A 13,611-nucleotide genomic window follows, 5' to 3' on the forward strand; every position below is an offset into this window, starting at 1 on the left:
TTTCAAGTCACACAGCATTCTGACTTGAATTATATCACAGTTCCTTCATTGTTGCTGGGTCAAAATCCTGAACTTCCTTATTAATAGTACTGTGGGTGTAACTACACCACATGGAAATGGCAGTTCAAGATGGCAGCTCACGACCACCTTCAAAAGAGCATTGAGGAATGGACAATAATTGGCCTGTGATATCCACATTTTTGAAAAGAATAAAAAAACTCCTGCTCCAATTTCTTACGACCTTAAGGTCAGGTCGGTATGTTAGATGAACAGAAATTAAAACAAATTGGGTCAAGGAAGCACCTGGTTATTTTCAAGAACAACATGTGAGAAACAGGAGGATGAGGGAAATTATGAATAAGCTCGGGGTACAGGATGATTTGCGGGAGGGCAGGAGCACAGGACTGGAGTTAAGAGACCGAAGGATGGTTTCAATTTTGAGTAAGAAGTCGGTAAGTAGTTAAGACTTAGGATAGGCTTGTCCAAAGTATGAGCCTCGGGCCGGATGCAGCCCACGAAGCCCTCTGATGTGCCGCACCTCCTCACCAGTTTTCAAAATTGTACGGGAGTGAAATGAGTGAGGGATGGTGGGTACAGGTTTGTGGGAGCAAGAGTGTGGGTCAAAACAAGTGGGTGAGTGCAAGAGACTGAGTGAGTAGGGGTGTGTAAGAGTCTGCCTTACACCCAGTCTCAGGTTTCTTACTCATTATCAACACGCAGCAATACACACATGTACCCACTCACACTCACCTGTCCACATACACAAACCCACTCATACACTGCTTTATTTTTGTTACCTACTTTTTTTTTAAGATTAACAATTTATTGCTGTACTGTTACTGTACATTTGGTCAGTAATTGTTTCTTTCCTAAAACCCCAACTTTTTTTTTGAAATTTTGTTTAGCATTATGCCAATCCTCTTCTTTCTGAAATTTGCTCATCGGCCCCGTGAGTAAGAAAAGTATGCAAATGTGGCCCTTCGAATGAAAAGTTTGGACAAGTCTGACTTAAGGAGGATTATTTCAACTTGGTGCTCCCAGCATGTAAGGGTGCCCATTTGAGGCAGAGACAAAAAATTATCCCTTCAGAATGTAACAGACGAAGGGAGAAGGTAATACAGGACAAAACTGACAGTGGAGATAAAACAAGGAACAAGCAGCCAGGAAAAGAACTGGCATAATTGTGATTACAGTATAAAGTCTGACAACACCAGGTTTTAGTCCAACCGATTTATTTGATAGTAAACTCACTAGCTTTCGAGGGGATTCCCTCTTCTTCAGGTGGATGGAGAGTTCTCAGGGGCCAGAACTCTCCATTCACCTGAAGAAGAGGGAATCCCCTCAAAAGCTAGTGAGTTTACTATCAAATAAATTGGTTGGACTAAAACCTGGTGTTGTCAGACTTTTTACTGTGTTTACCCCAGTCCAACACCAGCATATCCACATCATAATTGTGATTGTAAGCAGCTGAAACAAAGGATAATGGCCATTCCACAGAATGGAGAATCTTGGATACAAAATATCTATGCTTAGTTAATGCCCAATGGCTCACAGCCAGGGCTCAAAGCAAAATGGTAGCCTGAGCTGGAGGTGAATCACTGGAGGAGCCAGAATAAAGGCCATCCACAATTACTATTACTAACTAAATTAAACGTCTAAAAATTATTCTTGTACCTTGCAATTTAAAGATTGTTCTAGCAGCTGACCAATTAAGTAAATGCTGGACAACTGAATCACGATCTTCCAAAAAGGTTCCATCCATGTTTTTAAGCCAAGAATTTTCAATTATTGTTGACAACAACTTTCCAAATTTGCTCAAGTTATAATGAAACAACGTATCTAAAAGTCTGGCCTCAGACTTGTCCTAGAAGGGGTAAAATACAAATGTATCAGGCAAAGTATGAAGCAGTCTTTGAAAAATGCAAGTATTAACTATGTAGTTTTATACTGTTGATACCTGACATATAGAATGAACAGCATCAAGTGCACAATTCTCAAAACATTTTGCAACCAAAGGCTGCAAGCTGCTCAACTTCTCAATCTCTTTGCAGTAAATTTCTATCTGATGGTGAGGATTTTCCTAAAAAGAGAAGGTATGTTATTGTTTTAATGTTTCAATCTGTAACAGGATTGCAAAAATATAAAAAAATTAACAGATGGTAATTAATACTATTCAAACCCAGGTAGCAATATTTTAGATTTCCTGCTGAAAGCACTGCCCAAGATGGGTGTACATTAGTAAATTGCAGCATGAATTAAGTCCCTGCTAACTTATTAGGAGCAGTTCATAAAGTGTTTCCTTCCAGCCATTCATCTTACAAATTATTTCTAACAAATCAAGCACAATAACTAGTCTTCTACAAAGATGTACAAAGCTGATGTAAACATCTGAAATTAATGCCTCAGTACACAAGGGTGTAAATATAGAGTGCAAGACTTCTGCAGTTAAGAATATTTTCCTTTCCAAGCATATGTTTTGAACATGTAGAATTCTCACAACCACATGGTGGGTGTGTGCATCGTGTATAATACACAGAGGCATACAAATCAGGAATGCATCAAGATCAATCCTTTGTCTGCATGGAATTGTCTGGCCTCTGTTAATGCAACATTACAATTAGTCACAGCATTTTGATTCCCATTTCCAACTAATGATGCTCTTTGGAAGTAGGTGAGGACTAAGGTGAAAACACACTTGTGCTTCAGTGTTACACTCCCTCTTTTATTCCTCACTATTGTTGGATGGAGAATGTTGTTAAACCACTCATTTTTGTACCTAGGCAAGATACAAGAGGACTGTTGACTCTGATCAAATGTTAACCCAGAACTCTCAGAATCTCTAAGTGTAGAAGGAAGCCATTTGCACCAGCAATAATCCCACCCTCCATTCCTGTAAACCCACATGATGGAATACTCCCCACTTGTCTGGATGGGTACAGCTCCAACAACACTCAAGAAGCTTGACACCATCCAGGACAAAGCAGCCCACTTGATTGTTTGTCGATGTAGTGCCATTCAATCCCTTCACCGCTGACACTCAGTAGCAGCAGTGTATTATCTAAAAGATGTGCAGCAGCAATTCACCAAAACTCCTGAACCAGCACCTTCCCAACCCACAACCACTTCCATCTAGAAAGACAAGGGCAGCATATGGAACACCATCTGCAAGTTTCCCCTCCAAGCCACTCATCATCCTTACTTGGAAATATATTACCGTTCCTTCACAGTCGCTGGGTCAAAATCCTGGAATTCCCTCCCAGTTGGCATTGTGGGTCAACCCACAGAACATGACTGCAGCGATTCGAGATGGCAGCTCACCACTAGCTTCTCAAGGGCAACATGAGATGGGCAATAAATACTGGCCAGCCAGCGATGCCCATGTCCCACGAATGAATAAAAAAATTTACCCTGCTTATCGCCCTGACACTAAAGAGCAATTTAGTCTGGCCATTTAACCTAACATGCACACCTTTGTAGGACGGAAGGAAACCAGAGCACCCGGAGAGAACCTCGCAGACTCCGGGAGAACATGCAAACTCCACACGGCGGCCCAAGGCCAGAACTGAAGCCAGATCCCTCACACTGTGAGGCAGCAGAGCTAACCATCGTACCACCCAATTAACCAGTGTTAAGGAATGACAAATAGATAATTGATAAATTGCAAATTTAGCAGACTCTATGACTCTAACAAAGCATTTAGATAGTTACGTGGGTACGATGGGTATTGAGGGATATGGGCCAGTTGCAGGCAACTGGGATTAACTTAGAGGATTTAAAAAAAAGGTGGCATGGACAAATTGGGCCAAAGGGCCAGTTTCCATGCAGTAAACCTCTATGACTCACTTAACAACATTCATACATGTGACCTGTATTTGGATATGTGATACACTACCTTCTTTACTCGTCCTTCCAGATCACTCAAGAGTCCTTCCCTCCAAATGGAAGTCCATTCTTTGTCTCCCAAGTCTAAAGTTATAAGTGTGATCCACATCTTTATAAACAAAGAGAGAATATTTTACTCAAATACAGCTTTACCTGCACATGCCCAAAACCTTGGTTAATATTTATCTATCCTCCTGCCAATAGATCTTGCTACATTCACCTAAATTTAAACAGTGACTACTTCAAAAACAACAAGCTTCAAATTAGCATGTGTTTACTTTTTTAGAAGTTCTAAACCAAATAAATTCAGCTTTTGCACCATCCTACATTTTCCATATATTAATAAAACCAAAATACTTTGGATGCTGGAGATCTGGAATTATAACAGAAAATGAGGGAAAGCCACAGCAAGTCTGTCAGCATATGTGGCGAGAGAAACAAACAATGAAAATCCCAGCTCTAATATGATGATTTTGGATTACTGGGATTGAAATATTAATTGCGCATCTCTCTCCACAGATAGTGCCGGATCTGTTAAGGTTTTCCATTTGTTTTTGTTTTTATTCCAGATCTTCAGCAGCTGTGGCACTTTGTTTTCATTAACACATGGAAGATGTGGGAGGTGGTGCAAAAACTGAATTTTTGCTTGGTTTAGAATTTTAAAAAAGGAAGGACCTGTTCAAGAAAGAAGCCAGAAGACACGAATCGATGGGAACACTTCTAGTGAACCTATCAGTAAAACCTCGGGCAAACATTATTGTTAAGCAATGGACATTCATCTCAGATTGACCACTCTAGGGATGACTATATGATTTGATTGAAACTCATGGAAAAGATACTTATAAATGGGAAGACTCCCAGTGAATCAAGCAGAAAGATCTCAGTCAAAGGTCACGCCTAAGTGACCTACAATCATCGCACAGTTGCTCCTCAGGTGGTCCATGTTCTAATTGAAATTGTTTTGTTTGAAATTCCCAATAAATGGTATTTAGTGTGTTTACTGTGCCAATCAACTTTTGGTCTCAGAATTCAAGAGAAAATAAAATCACCTCTGTTTAAACCCTCCATCACAGTATTACTAGCTAGGACATCGGTCTCAGCCTTCTTCAGTTGAAGTCTGCTGACCTTGTCTCCATGTCCCAGGAATCTGAGCACCTTCTTTCTCTCAACATTCTTTAGCTATACATTCAACTCCCTTATTTTGTTATTCCTATGCTTACTAGCAGTTGACATAAGTAATTTACAAACAGCATTAATATGAATGTAACTCCTTACTTCATTATCTCTCTTTACAGAATACTAATTCTGTCCCTTCCAAGACACTACTTCCACTACGTCATCATTAATTAATCTATGATGGCTCAAAACCACTCACAGTTAAAATGCTACACAAAATAAGCTTAAACAGTTCCTGTTACTGAACAGTTGAAATGAAGTTAAACCAAAGCAAACAAAAAAAAGTTAGCAATTTTCTGCCCTAATTGTTGACATTAAGCTAAATCCCACATTCCATGACCGCTTACACTTCAAGAGAATTTAATTTAGGTGCTATCACAAAACTGTTTTACCTGGAGTTCAGACTGAAGGATCAAATTACCATATCCCATTCGTGTTCTTACGTAAAGGACACTTTTCAGCCAACTTCTTGTAATTTCCAAAGCCTTATTTACATATATTTCAGTGCTTGGCATTGCTGAGTCTTCCTTATTTTGAGATTTCTCTTTTGCAATCTAAGTTTAAAAAAAAAGTGTTCACTGACTTTTCTCCTCAGAGACATAATTAAAACACTTTCAAAATAAATGCATGAAACTGAGGCTGCCAGTGAAATCTAATTGTCTATTATAATATTTATACTAACTGTACTACTTAGAACATATGTATGTTAATGCATAATGCGGGACAAATAAGGTTGATGAGCTGCAGATATAGATAGCCATGTGGCTAATATGGTGTCATGGTGATAACAGAGAGCAGGACATAACATTCCTGGTCACAAGGAGGTAGGTTGCAGTACCGATTAAAGAGAGCATTACAGTGAAGGGAAAGGCCCATCAAGGGATCACGGACAGAAATCTATTTGGTTAGAGCTAAAACAAAATAATGGATACTATTACACTACTTTCTGTATTCCATAGGCCACCAATAAGTGGGGAATCTGCCAGGACATTATGAAGAGATGAAAGAACTGTACATTAGTTATAATGGCAAGACTTTAATTATCCTAACATAGACTAAGATTATGTATGGGGCAGAAAGGGAGAAAAGTTTATGAAGTATATTCAGGAATATTTCTGACCCTAACAAGGAAAGAGCCAATGTCAAATCTGGTTCTGGGGAATGAGATGGGTCAAGTATATTAGGTTATCAGTAGGGGAAAATTTAAGTGATCATATTATACAGTTTAGGCTGCCTTTGGAAAAGATAAGGAACATTCCAGAGTAAACATAATTATTTGGCAGAAAACCAAGTCAGTGAGGTGGGAACAGCGCAGGTAAATGGGAATCAGAGACAGAAAAGCAAAACTGCAACAGAACAATGGTCTGTTTTCAAAGAGGTGGTGGTTTGGATATAGCAAGGCACATTGTCCTACCTGTCCGCCTCATGGCAAACAAGTCCTGATGACAAAATTCATAGTGAAAGGAGAAAATCTTTATTCATAGATAAATGAGAAAAATGGCACAAGTGACAGATTTCAAGTGGCTACTATAAAGAGTCCTCCTAACTGTAGGAAGTTAAAGGGACAAATGAAAAAAAATGAGCAAAAGGAAAATCCAAAAGTATTCTATAGACATATGTAGTAAAAGGATGGTAAAAAAAAGAGTGGGGCTGATGAGGGACCACAAGGGCCTGGATGCATAAAGACAGAGATCGTGGCTCAGGCATTAAATAATACCATATATCTGTCTTCATCAAGGAAGATGCTGCCCAAGTCATAGTGAAAGGTAAGGTGGTCGAGACACTGAATCAGATAAGAATTGATAAAGGAGGTATTAAATAAACATGCCACACTTAAATGAATAAGTCACAAGAACCAGACAAAATGAATCAGAGGATATAGAGGGAAGCAAGGGCAGAAGCAGGTAGTGCCAGAGGACAGGAGAACAGTAACTGTTACACCCTTGCTCAAAACAAAAGAATGCAAGGATAAGCCCAACAACTACAGATCAATCAGCTTAATCTCAGTGGTTCGGACAAAATCAATACTTGGACAAATGTGGTTTAATGAAGGAAAGCCAACACATTTGTGTTAAGGACAAACTGTGGTTAACTAACTTACTTAACATTTTTACAAGATAACATAGAGCTGATGTAGTGTACATGGACTTTCAAAACACATTTGATTAAGTGCCACAAAACTGGTTTGTTAGCTCACAGAATAAAAATGAGAATCATAACATGAGTGCCAGATAGTAGTGGTGAATGGATGTGTTTCTTGGACTGCAGAAAGGCATGGAGTAGGGCTCCTCAAAGTCGGTGTTAGGACACCCACTTTTCTTGATACATTTCAGGCTGCTCTAAGGTGTGGCCCATGAGTCTGATGTGACTCACAAGACATTTAAAGTCATCCATCACATCCTCCAAGAACAGAGGTCAACTTCAAAATTTCTGAGAAATAAGTTCAAAAGCTAATCACAGGCTGGCTTCTCCGTGCAATGACTTCTAATAGGCTCACAAGTGGTTGCTGATCAACAGCCAATGTAGGCTGAAACTAGCCTGAGATTGGACAAGCAGAAAGTCATTAAGTTTTGAATATCTGTTCCTGCAGATCAGAAGAGAACAGCAAGTCCAATGCCAGTGGATGGGTCGGAGTTATGATGTGGAGATGCCGGTGTTGGACTGGGGTAAACACATTAAGAAGTCTGACAACGTCAGGTTTAAGTCCATCCGATTTATTTGATAGTTTGTGAGTTTACTATCAAATAAATCGGTTGGACTTAAACCTGGTGTTGTCAGACTTCTTACTGGGTCGGAGTGGCAGGAAGGAGCTGGTTGGACGAGGGTGGTCTCCTCAGCCTCAAGGCAGCAGTCCTGGTCCCAACTTCAAACCCGATATACGATGACCTCAAATTTACTTAGACCAGCAGGAAGCAAGTATGTACCGGACTGTGGTAGAAACCGACTGTTGGTGTATGTCTATGTGTGAGCAAGAGAGTCATGACGTGGGTATGCCGGCGTTGGACTGGCGTAAACACAGTAAAAAGTCTGACAACACCAGGTTTTAGTCCAACCTATTTATTTGATAATATTATCAAATAAATAGGTTGGACTAAAACCTGGTGTTGTCAGACTTTTTACTGAGCAAGAGAGCACAAGATTGTTTGAGTGAGAGTGCAAGACAAACTAAGGCATTGTCCATTTGGGACAGAAATTCGGACAATTATTTTTGGGGAAGGGGTGGTGTTGAATGTCTTTGGCACTCTCCCTCAAAAGAAGGTGGAAGCAGTGACTTTGAATATTTTAAGGTGGAGGCAGATAGATTATTAAAAGCAGTGGGGGTGAAAGATTATCAGCAGTAGATGGAAATGTGGAATTCAAGTTACAATCAGATCACTTTGAATAGCAAAGCAGTCTTGAAGGGCTGAATGAGCGACTCCTAATTCACACATATATTTATGCAAGATTCACAAGAATGGTTCCAGAGACATGTGGATATGTTGAAGAAACTGGAGCTGTCCTCCTTGGAGACAAGATCAGGTGATTTGATAGAGATGTTCAGAAATATGGGAGATGTGGACAGAATAGATGGGAGAAATTGTTCCTGTTGACAGAGAATCAAGAACCAAAGGGCACTAGTTTAAGGTGAGTAGTAAAAGAAACAACAGTGAGAAAATAACCCTTTGACACAGAAAATGTATGAATCTGGAAAGCACAGCCTAAGTGCATAATGGAAGCAGATTCAATCAAAACCTTCAAAAGAGAATTGAATAATTATCTTGCTCTTGCAGAAAGTCGGCTTGGACACGATGGTTTGAATGGTCTTCCTCTGTTCTATAATCATTCCACAATATACTATCCTATACTATTTTTAAAAAATCAGAAGCTTCTATTTTTCCCTCAGCATCCAATTTTACAGAATATCCAACGTGACATTAATAATTTTAAAACAATTTTGATTACAAAATACAGATCTACAATTACTACATTTCAAAGATTTGAACCAGAAGTTGCTACATCAGCTGTTTCACGTGTATTGGTTTTTACTGATACCTTTAGCGAGGATTTTTTACATTCAGCAATTAACCCAATAGAAATGGCGATGGTTTCTACACAGCTCAATGTTTTTAGAGATTTACATATCTTTTCATGGATTTTCAAACCGGTCTTCATGCATGCTTCGATATGTTCAACACCATGATCACTAGAAGTGGAAACATTGAAATACATTTCTCAAAACAAAATACATTTGCAATTACCTTTATAAAGTAAAACTCATTAGAAAGACCAATTGATTCAAGATTTGCAATGCTGTTTGTCAATGAGCAGATACATTCCTTTAAACCACAGAATCCCGACATTCAGCCCATTGATTCTGCACCAACTCTCCAATGGAGCATCTTACCCAGGCCCACTTAACCCCGTAACCCTGCGCATTTACCATAGCCAATCCACATAATGCACACATCTTTGGATTGTAGGAGGAAATCAGAGCATCTGGCCAAAACCCATACAGACACACAGAACGTGCAAACTCCACACAGTCACCCAAAACTGGACTCAAACCTGGGTCCTTGGCACTGAGACAGCAGTAGGCAAGCACTGTGCTACCATGCCACCTGCAAAAGGTAAAGTCACCGTAGGTCCAGATGAACACAGGTCGACTGATGGTGATTTAACCTGAGGATTACTATACCTCAGACAACATGCAGGCCTTCATGAATAACCTCAGCCGGCACAGGAATTGAACCCACATTACTGGCATGGCTCTGCATCATGAACCAGCCATCCAGCCATTTGAGCTAACCAATTCTTCTTATGTACTCTGTACTTGGTGATGTGGGTGTAATATACACATTACTAACATATGATATGCATAAAATTACAGACATTCATAATTTCCCTTTCAAAATATTAAATCATCTCTTTCCGATCTTAATCTTTGGCAACTTCAATCATCTCAACACTTTCTTCCACTCTGATTTTCTGCAACAGATGATCAGATCTACAGCAGTAAATGTTCTTGAAAGCTGCAACACTTAATATGGTGCAATATTCTCATTAAAATCAAAATTCAATATTTTATGTGGGGTTGCAAATTATTTTCACTTTCTCAAAAGATGTAATACAAATATTACAACTAGTTTTGACACGTTGGATTCCTTTAATCACCATCTTTGTGGGAAGCAATAGAGTCATTTACGGCACAGGAGGACACCATTCAGTCCACCAAGTACATACTGGTTCACTATAGAGGAATCAGTCCCATATCTTCGCTCAGTCCCCAGAACTCTGCAAGTTTATTACTTACAAGTTGTAATCCAATTTTCTTTTTAAATCATTGATTGTTTCTACATCCACCACCTTAGTAGACAGAGTGTTACAGGTCAATACCACTCACTGTGCAAGAGTTCTTCCTCAGATTCCCCCGGATTGCTTGCCTACATTCTTAAATGTAGCTCATGGGATAAGTTTTTCCTTATTTTTCTTATCATAGCCCATCATCCTTTTTCAAAATCTCTCCTTAAACTGCTTTACTCCAAGAACAGCAGCAAAAGCCTTTCCAAGCTAATCTTCTAACTAAAATCCCCTTCCCTGTTCTAGTAAATCTGCTCTGCGTCTTTTCAGAAATCTTTCTTAAAATGTGGTGACCAGAAATGGAACCAGAATCTTATATAAATCTAGCTTAACTGCTTATAAATTCAATGTCCCTATTTATGAAGCCCAAGATTCCAAATATTTTGCTAACCAATGGGTATTCATCATTGCAGAACAGCACTTGTTCTACATGCGTTTTTTCACCCAATCTGACAGGCTTTCAGTTCCAAAGTAACTAAAACCATCATTGTAAGACAAGGCTTGCAAGTCAAGTAACATTAAAGTTGACAAGAAGGGAATTAAAACTTGAGGAACATTTAAAAGAATTGCTGAAAGATGCTGCTTTGTAACTCAAAAAAACTGTGCATACCAAATTCAGCAACCATTTAATGTAACTATCTGATTTTTATGTCATGAAAGTTGACTGCAGACCCTTTCTGTATTAATTGTTGGGCATCAAAATACACACAAGCGATACTAAAGACAGCGAAGAACATAAGAAATAGGAAGAATAAACCATGTGACTGTCAAATCTTCGCTCTCATTCAATTAATTGGCAAATCTTTAATCTCAATTCCACCTTCGCACACAATCTACATGTCCTTTACTATCAAAAACCTACTGTCTTGAATATGCTCGATGACTGGGCATCCATAGTCCTCCAGGTTAGAATTCCACTGATCCATTCATTGAGAAAAGAAGTTTCTCACCTCAATCCAAAAATGCTCGGCTCATTATTCTGAGACCATGTTCCCTACATCAAACTCTCCAACTGGGGAAACATCCTCTTAGTATCTATGCTATCAAGCCTGTGACAATACTGTGCTTTTAAGAAATGTATTGTAATCATGTTTCTCTGCAGTTTTTTTTAAACAGACCCTGGTAGTTTATTTTGGCACTGTGCTGATTGTACTAATATTTTTTATTGTTGCTTGAATTACCCTGCTTCAGCAATGTTTAGTTTTAATCTGACCTAATGCAGTGTTCTAGAGTTTTTTATGACCCTGTTGAATTGCTGGTGGTGAATGATTAACAGGTCAGGTGAGGCCCGCATGGACAGTTTTTTTTCCAAAATGGTCCACGGTTTTAGTTTCATTTTTGTCAGAAACTGTTTGGACTGCAGACTGAAAGCAGTGTTTTTTTGGTCTCTCTCACTGGTGTCAGAAATCCTGCTGTCTGTGGGTTGCTAGCTAGAAGCAAGCAGCATCTCTCTCTCTCTCTCCAGATGTGCTTAAAGTTCCAGAACTGGGAAATTTCAGTTGTAATCCAACATTTCAAAGGACCAATTCACAGCAGGTGTTACAAAGCATCATGTGAGCATTTTTTTTGTACCTGGAAGGGGGTGTATGTTTAAAGGGTGTTGTTTACCTTGAAACATTATAGTTAACTGTTAAGATTTATACAGTATCATGGCTTTTTTGGAATTGGTAAAAGTTATGCTAATTTTTCTTATATATTAACTGTGTTCTTAAATAAAGTTTGTTTTGATAATAGCTTCCAAGTGGGTCACTTGAATCAGACCTGGAGTGAAACACTTGATGCTCACCAGCGTCAAATTTAAAGTGCAAAATCTATGGTCCAGGTTGACTTCATAAAACATCTTTGAGTTTCTGGCCTGAATCATAACAATCCACTTAAGAACTTTTATATGTTTCAATGAGCTCACCCTTCTTTTTTTAACCTCTAGGTAAAATAGGCATAATATATTCAATCTTCACTCATAGGACAATTCTCACATCTCAGGAATCTGTCTGCATGTACAATAACAAAACACTCCTAATACAAGGCAGATCAGATGGACACACTTAGTGTTATAAACTGATGTACCTGCTTTGATGACTGTCCACGCTTTCTTTTACATGCTTCAAAAGATTTTCTATTTTCTATAAGCATAATTGAAATAAAAGTAAAAACAATAATTAATATCAAATTTATCAACGTACTGCCGAAAATCCAACTAAAATCTCCAAGTCATTAATGCAATAATGCAACACTTAGATATGAACATTTGCTGTGTAAATTAATGCAAAGCCAAAACGTTATTTTAGATTAGCACAATTCAAGTGATAATGCTTCAAGTAAATAATTCAAAGCAATATATGACAAATTATTTCACAAGCTGAATTGCTCATTTTGAGACACTAAAGAATATACATTGTGACTTGGAAAAAAGAGTATTAAAGCCAATTTTGGTCCACTAAATAAAAAAGTTCAGAGAAGTCAACTGAACAGTCAAACAGACATGGTACCCGAATCAGTGTATCAATAAAAAAATCAGAATGCTCAAATTCACAAGTGCGTGGTTAAATTGTTTAACCTCAAAAACAGGAACATGGATTAAAAATAGCATTCCCCATTAATTACACTGAAGACTGGACAACTTCTTTGAAAGTTGCAATTTGTTTCTGGGAACTTATAAGGAAAGAAAAATATATATCAAGTAGACATGCCAAACTGTTTTACAATCATTTGATTATTTTTCGTTAACCACAGTTGGTTGTGGGCAAGCAATCAAGCCCTCTGCAGAATTGAGATCAAATGACCAGATCTTAAAAAAATATAGGAAGGAATCTGCAACTCCAATAAACTTGCCGATAATACCACTAGCCAATGGCTACTATTACAAGGCTATTAATCCAGAAACCCAGCTAATGTTCTGGGGACTGCGTTCAAATCCCGCCACAGCAGGTGGGCGAATTTGAATTCAATTTAAAAAATCTGGAATTAAGACATTATTGATGACCATGAAATCACTGTCGGAAAAACTCATCTGGTTCACTAATGTCCTTTAGGGAAGGAAACCTGCTGTCTTTACCCTGTCTGGCCTACATGTGACTTCAGAGCCATAGCTATGTGGTTGACCCTCAACAGCCCTCCAAGAAAAGTTTGGGATGGGCAATAACTGCTGGCAAGCCAGCGATGCCCCATGTCCCACGAATGAATAAGTTAAAAAATGGCTTGCCCTGAAATAGCATT

General features: G+C 38.7%; 1 protein-coding gene across 1 annotated transcript in view; it reads right to left on the minus strand.

Moving 5' to 3' along the window:
• LOC145356640 (E3 ubiquitin-protein ligase rnf213-alpha-like) overlaps positions 1-13,611 on the minus strand; it is a 168,548-nt gene that overhangs the window by 91,692 nt on the left and 63,245 nt on the right. The window contains exons 13-18 of the mRNA XM_080209486.1: positions 12,463-12,518; positions 9,091-9,241; positions 5,451-5,612; positions 3,893-3,991; positions 1,958-2,080; positions 1,675-1,864 (exon numbers count right to left, since the gene is read on the minus strand). Coding sequence (XP_080065612.1) covers positions 1,675-1,864; positions 1,958-2,080; positions 3,893-3,991; positions 5,451-5,612; positions 9,091-9,241; positions 12,463-12,518 — 781 coding nt within the window. The remainder of the gene's footprint in view (positions 1-1,674; positions 1,865-1,957; positions 2,081-3,892; positions 3,992-5,450; positions 5,613-9,090; positions 9,242-12,462; positions 12,519-13,611) is intronic.

Source organism: Carcharhinus amblyrhynchos, chromosome 21 (assembly GCF_965287045.1).
Source record: "Carcharhinus amblyrhynchos chromosome 21, sCarAmb.v2.hapA, whole genome shotgun sequence".
In the NCBI taxonomy this organism is placed as follows: Eukaryota; Metazoa; Chordata; class Chondrichthyes; order Carcharhiniformes; family Carcharhinidae; genus Carcharhinus; species Carcharhinus amblyrhynchos.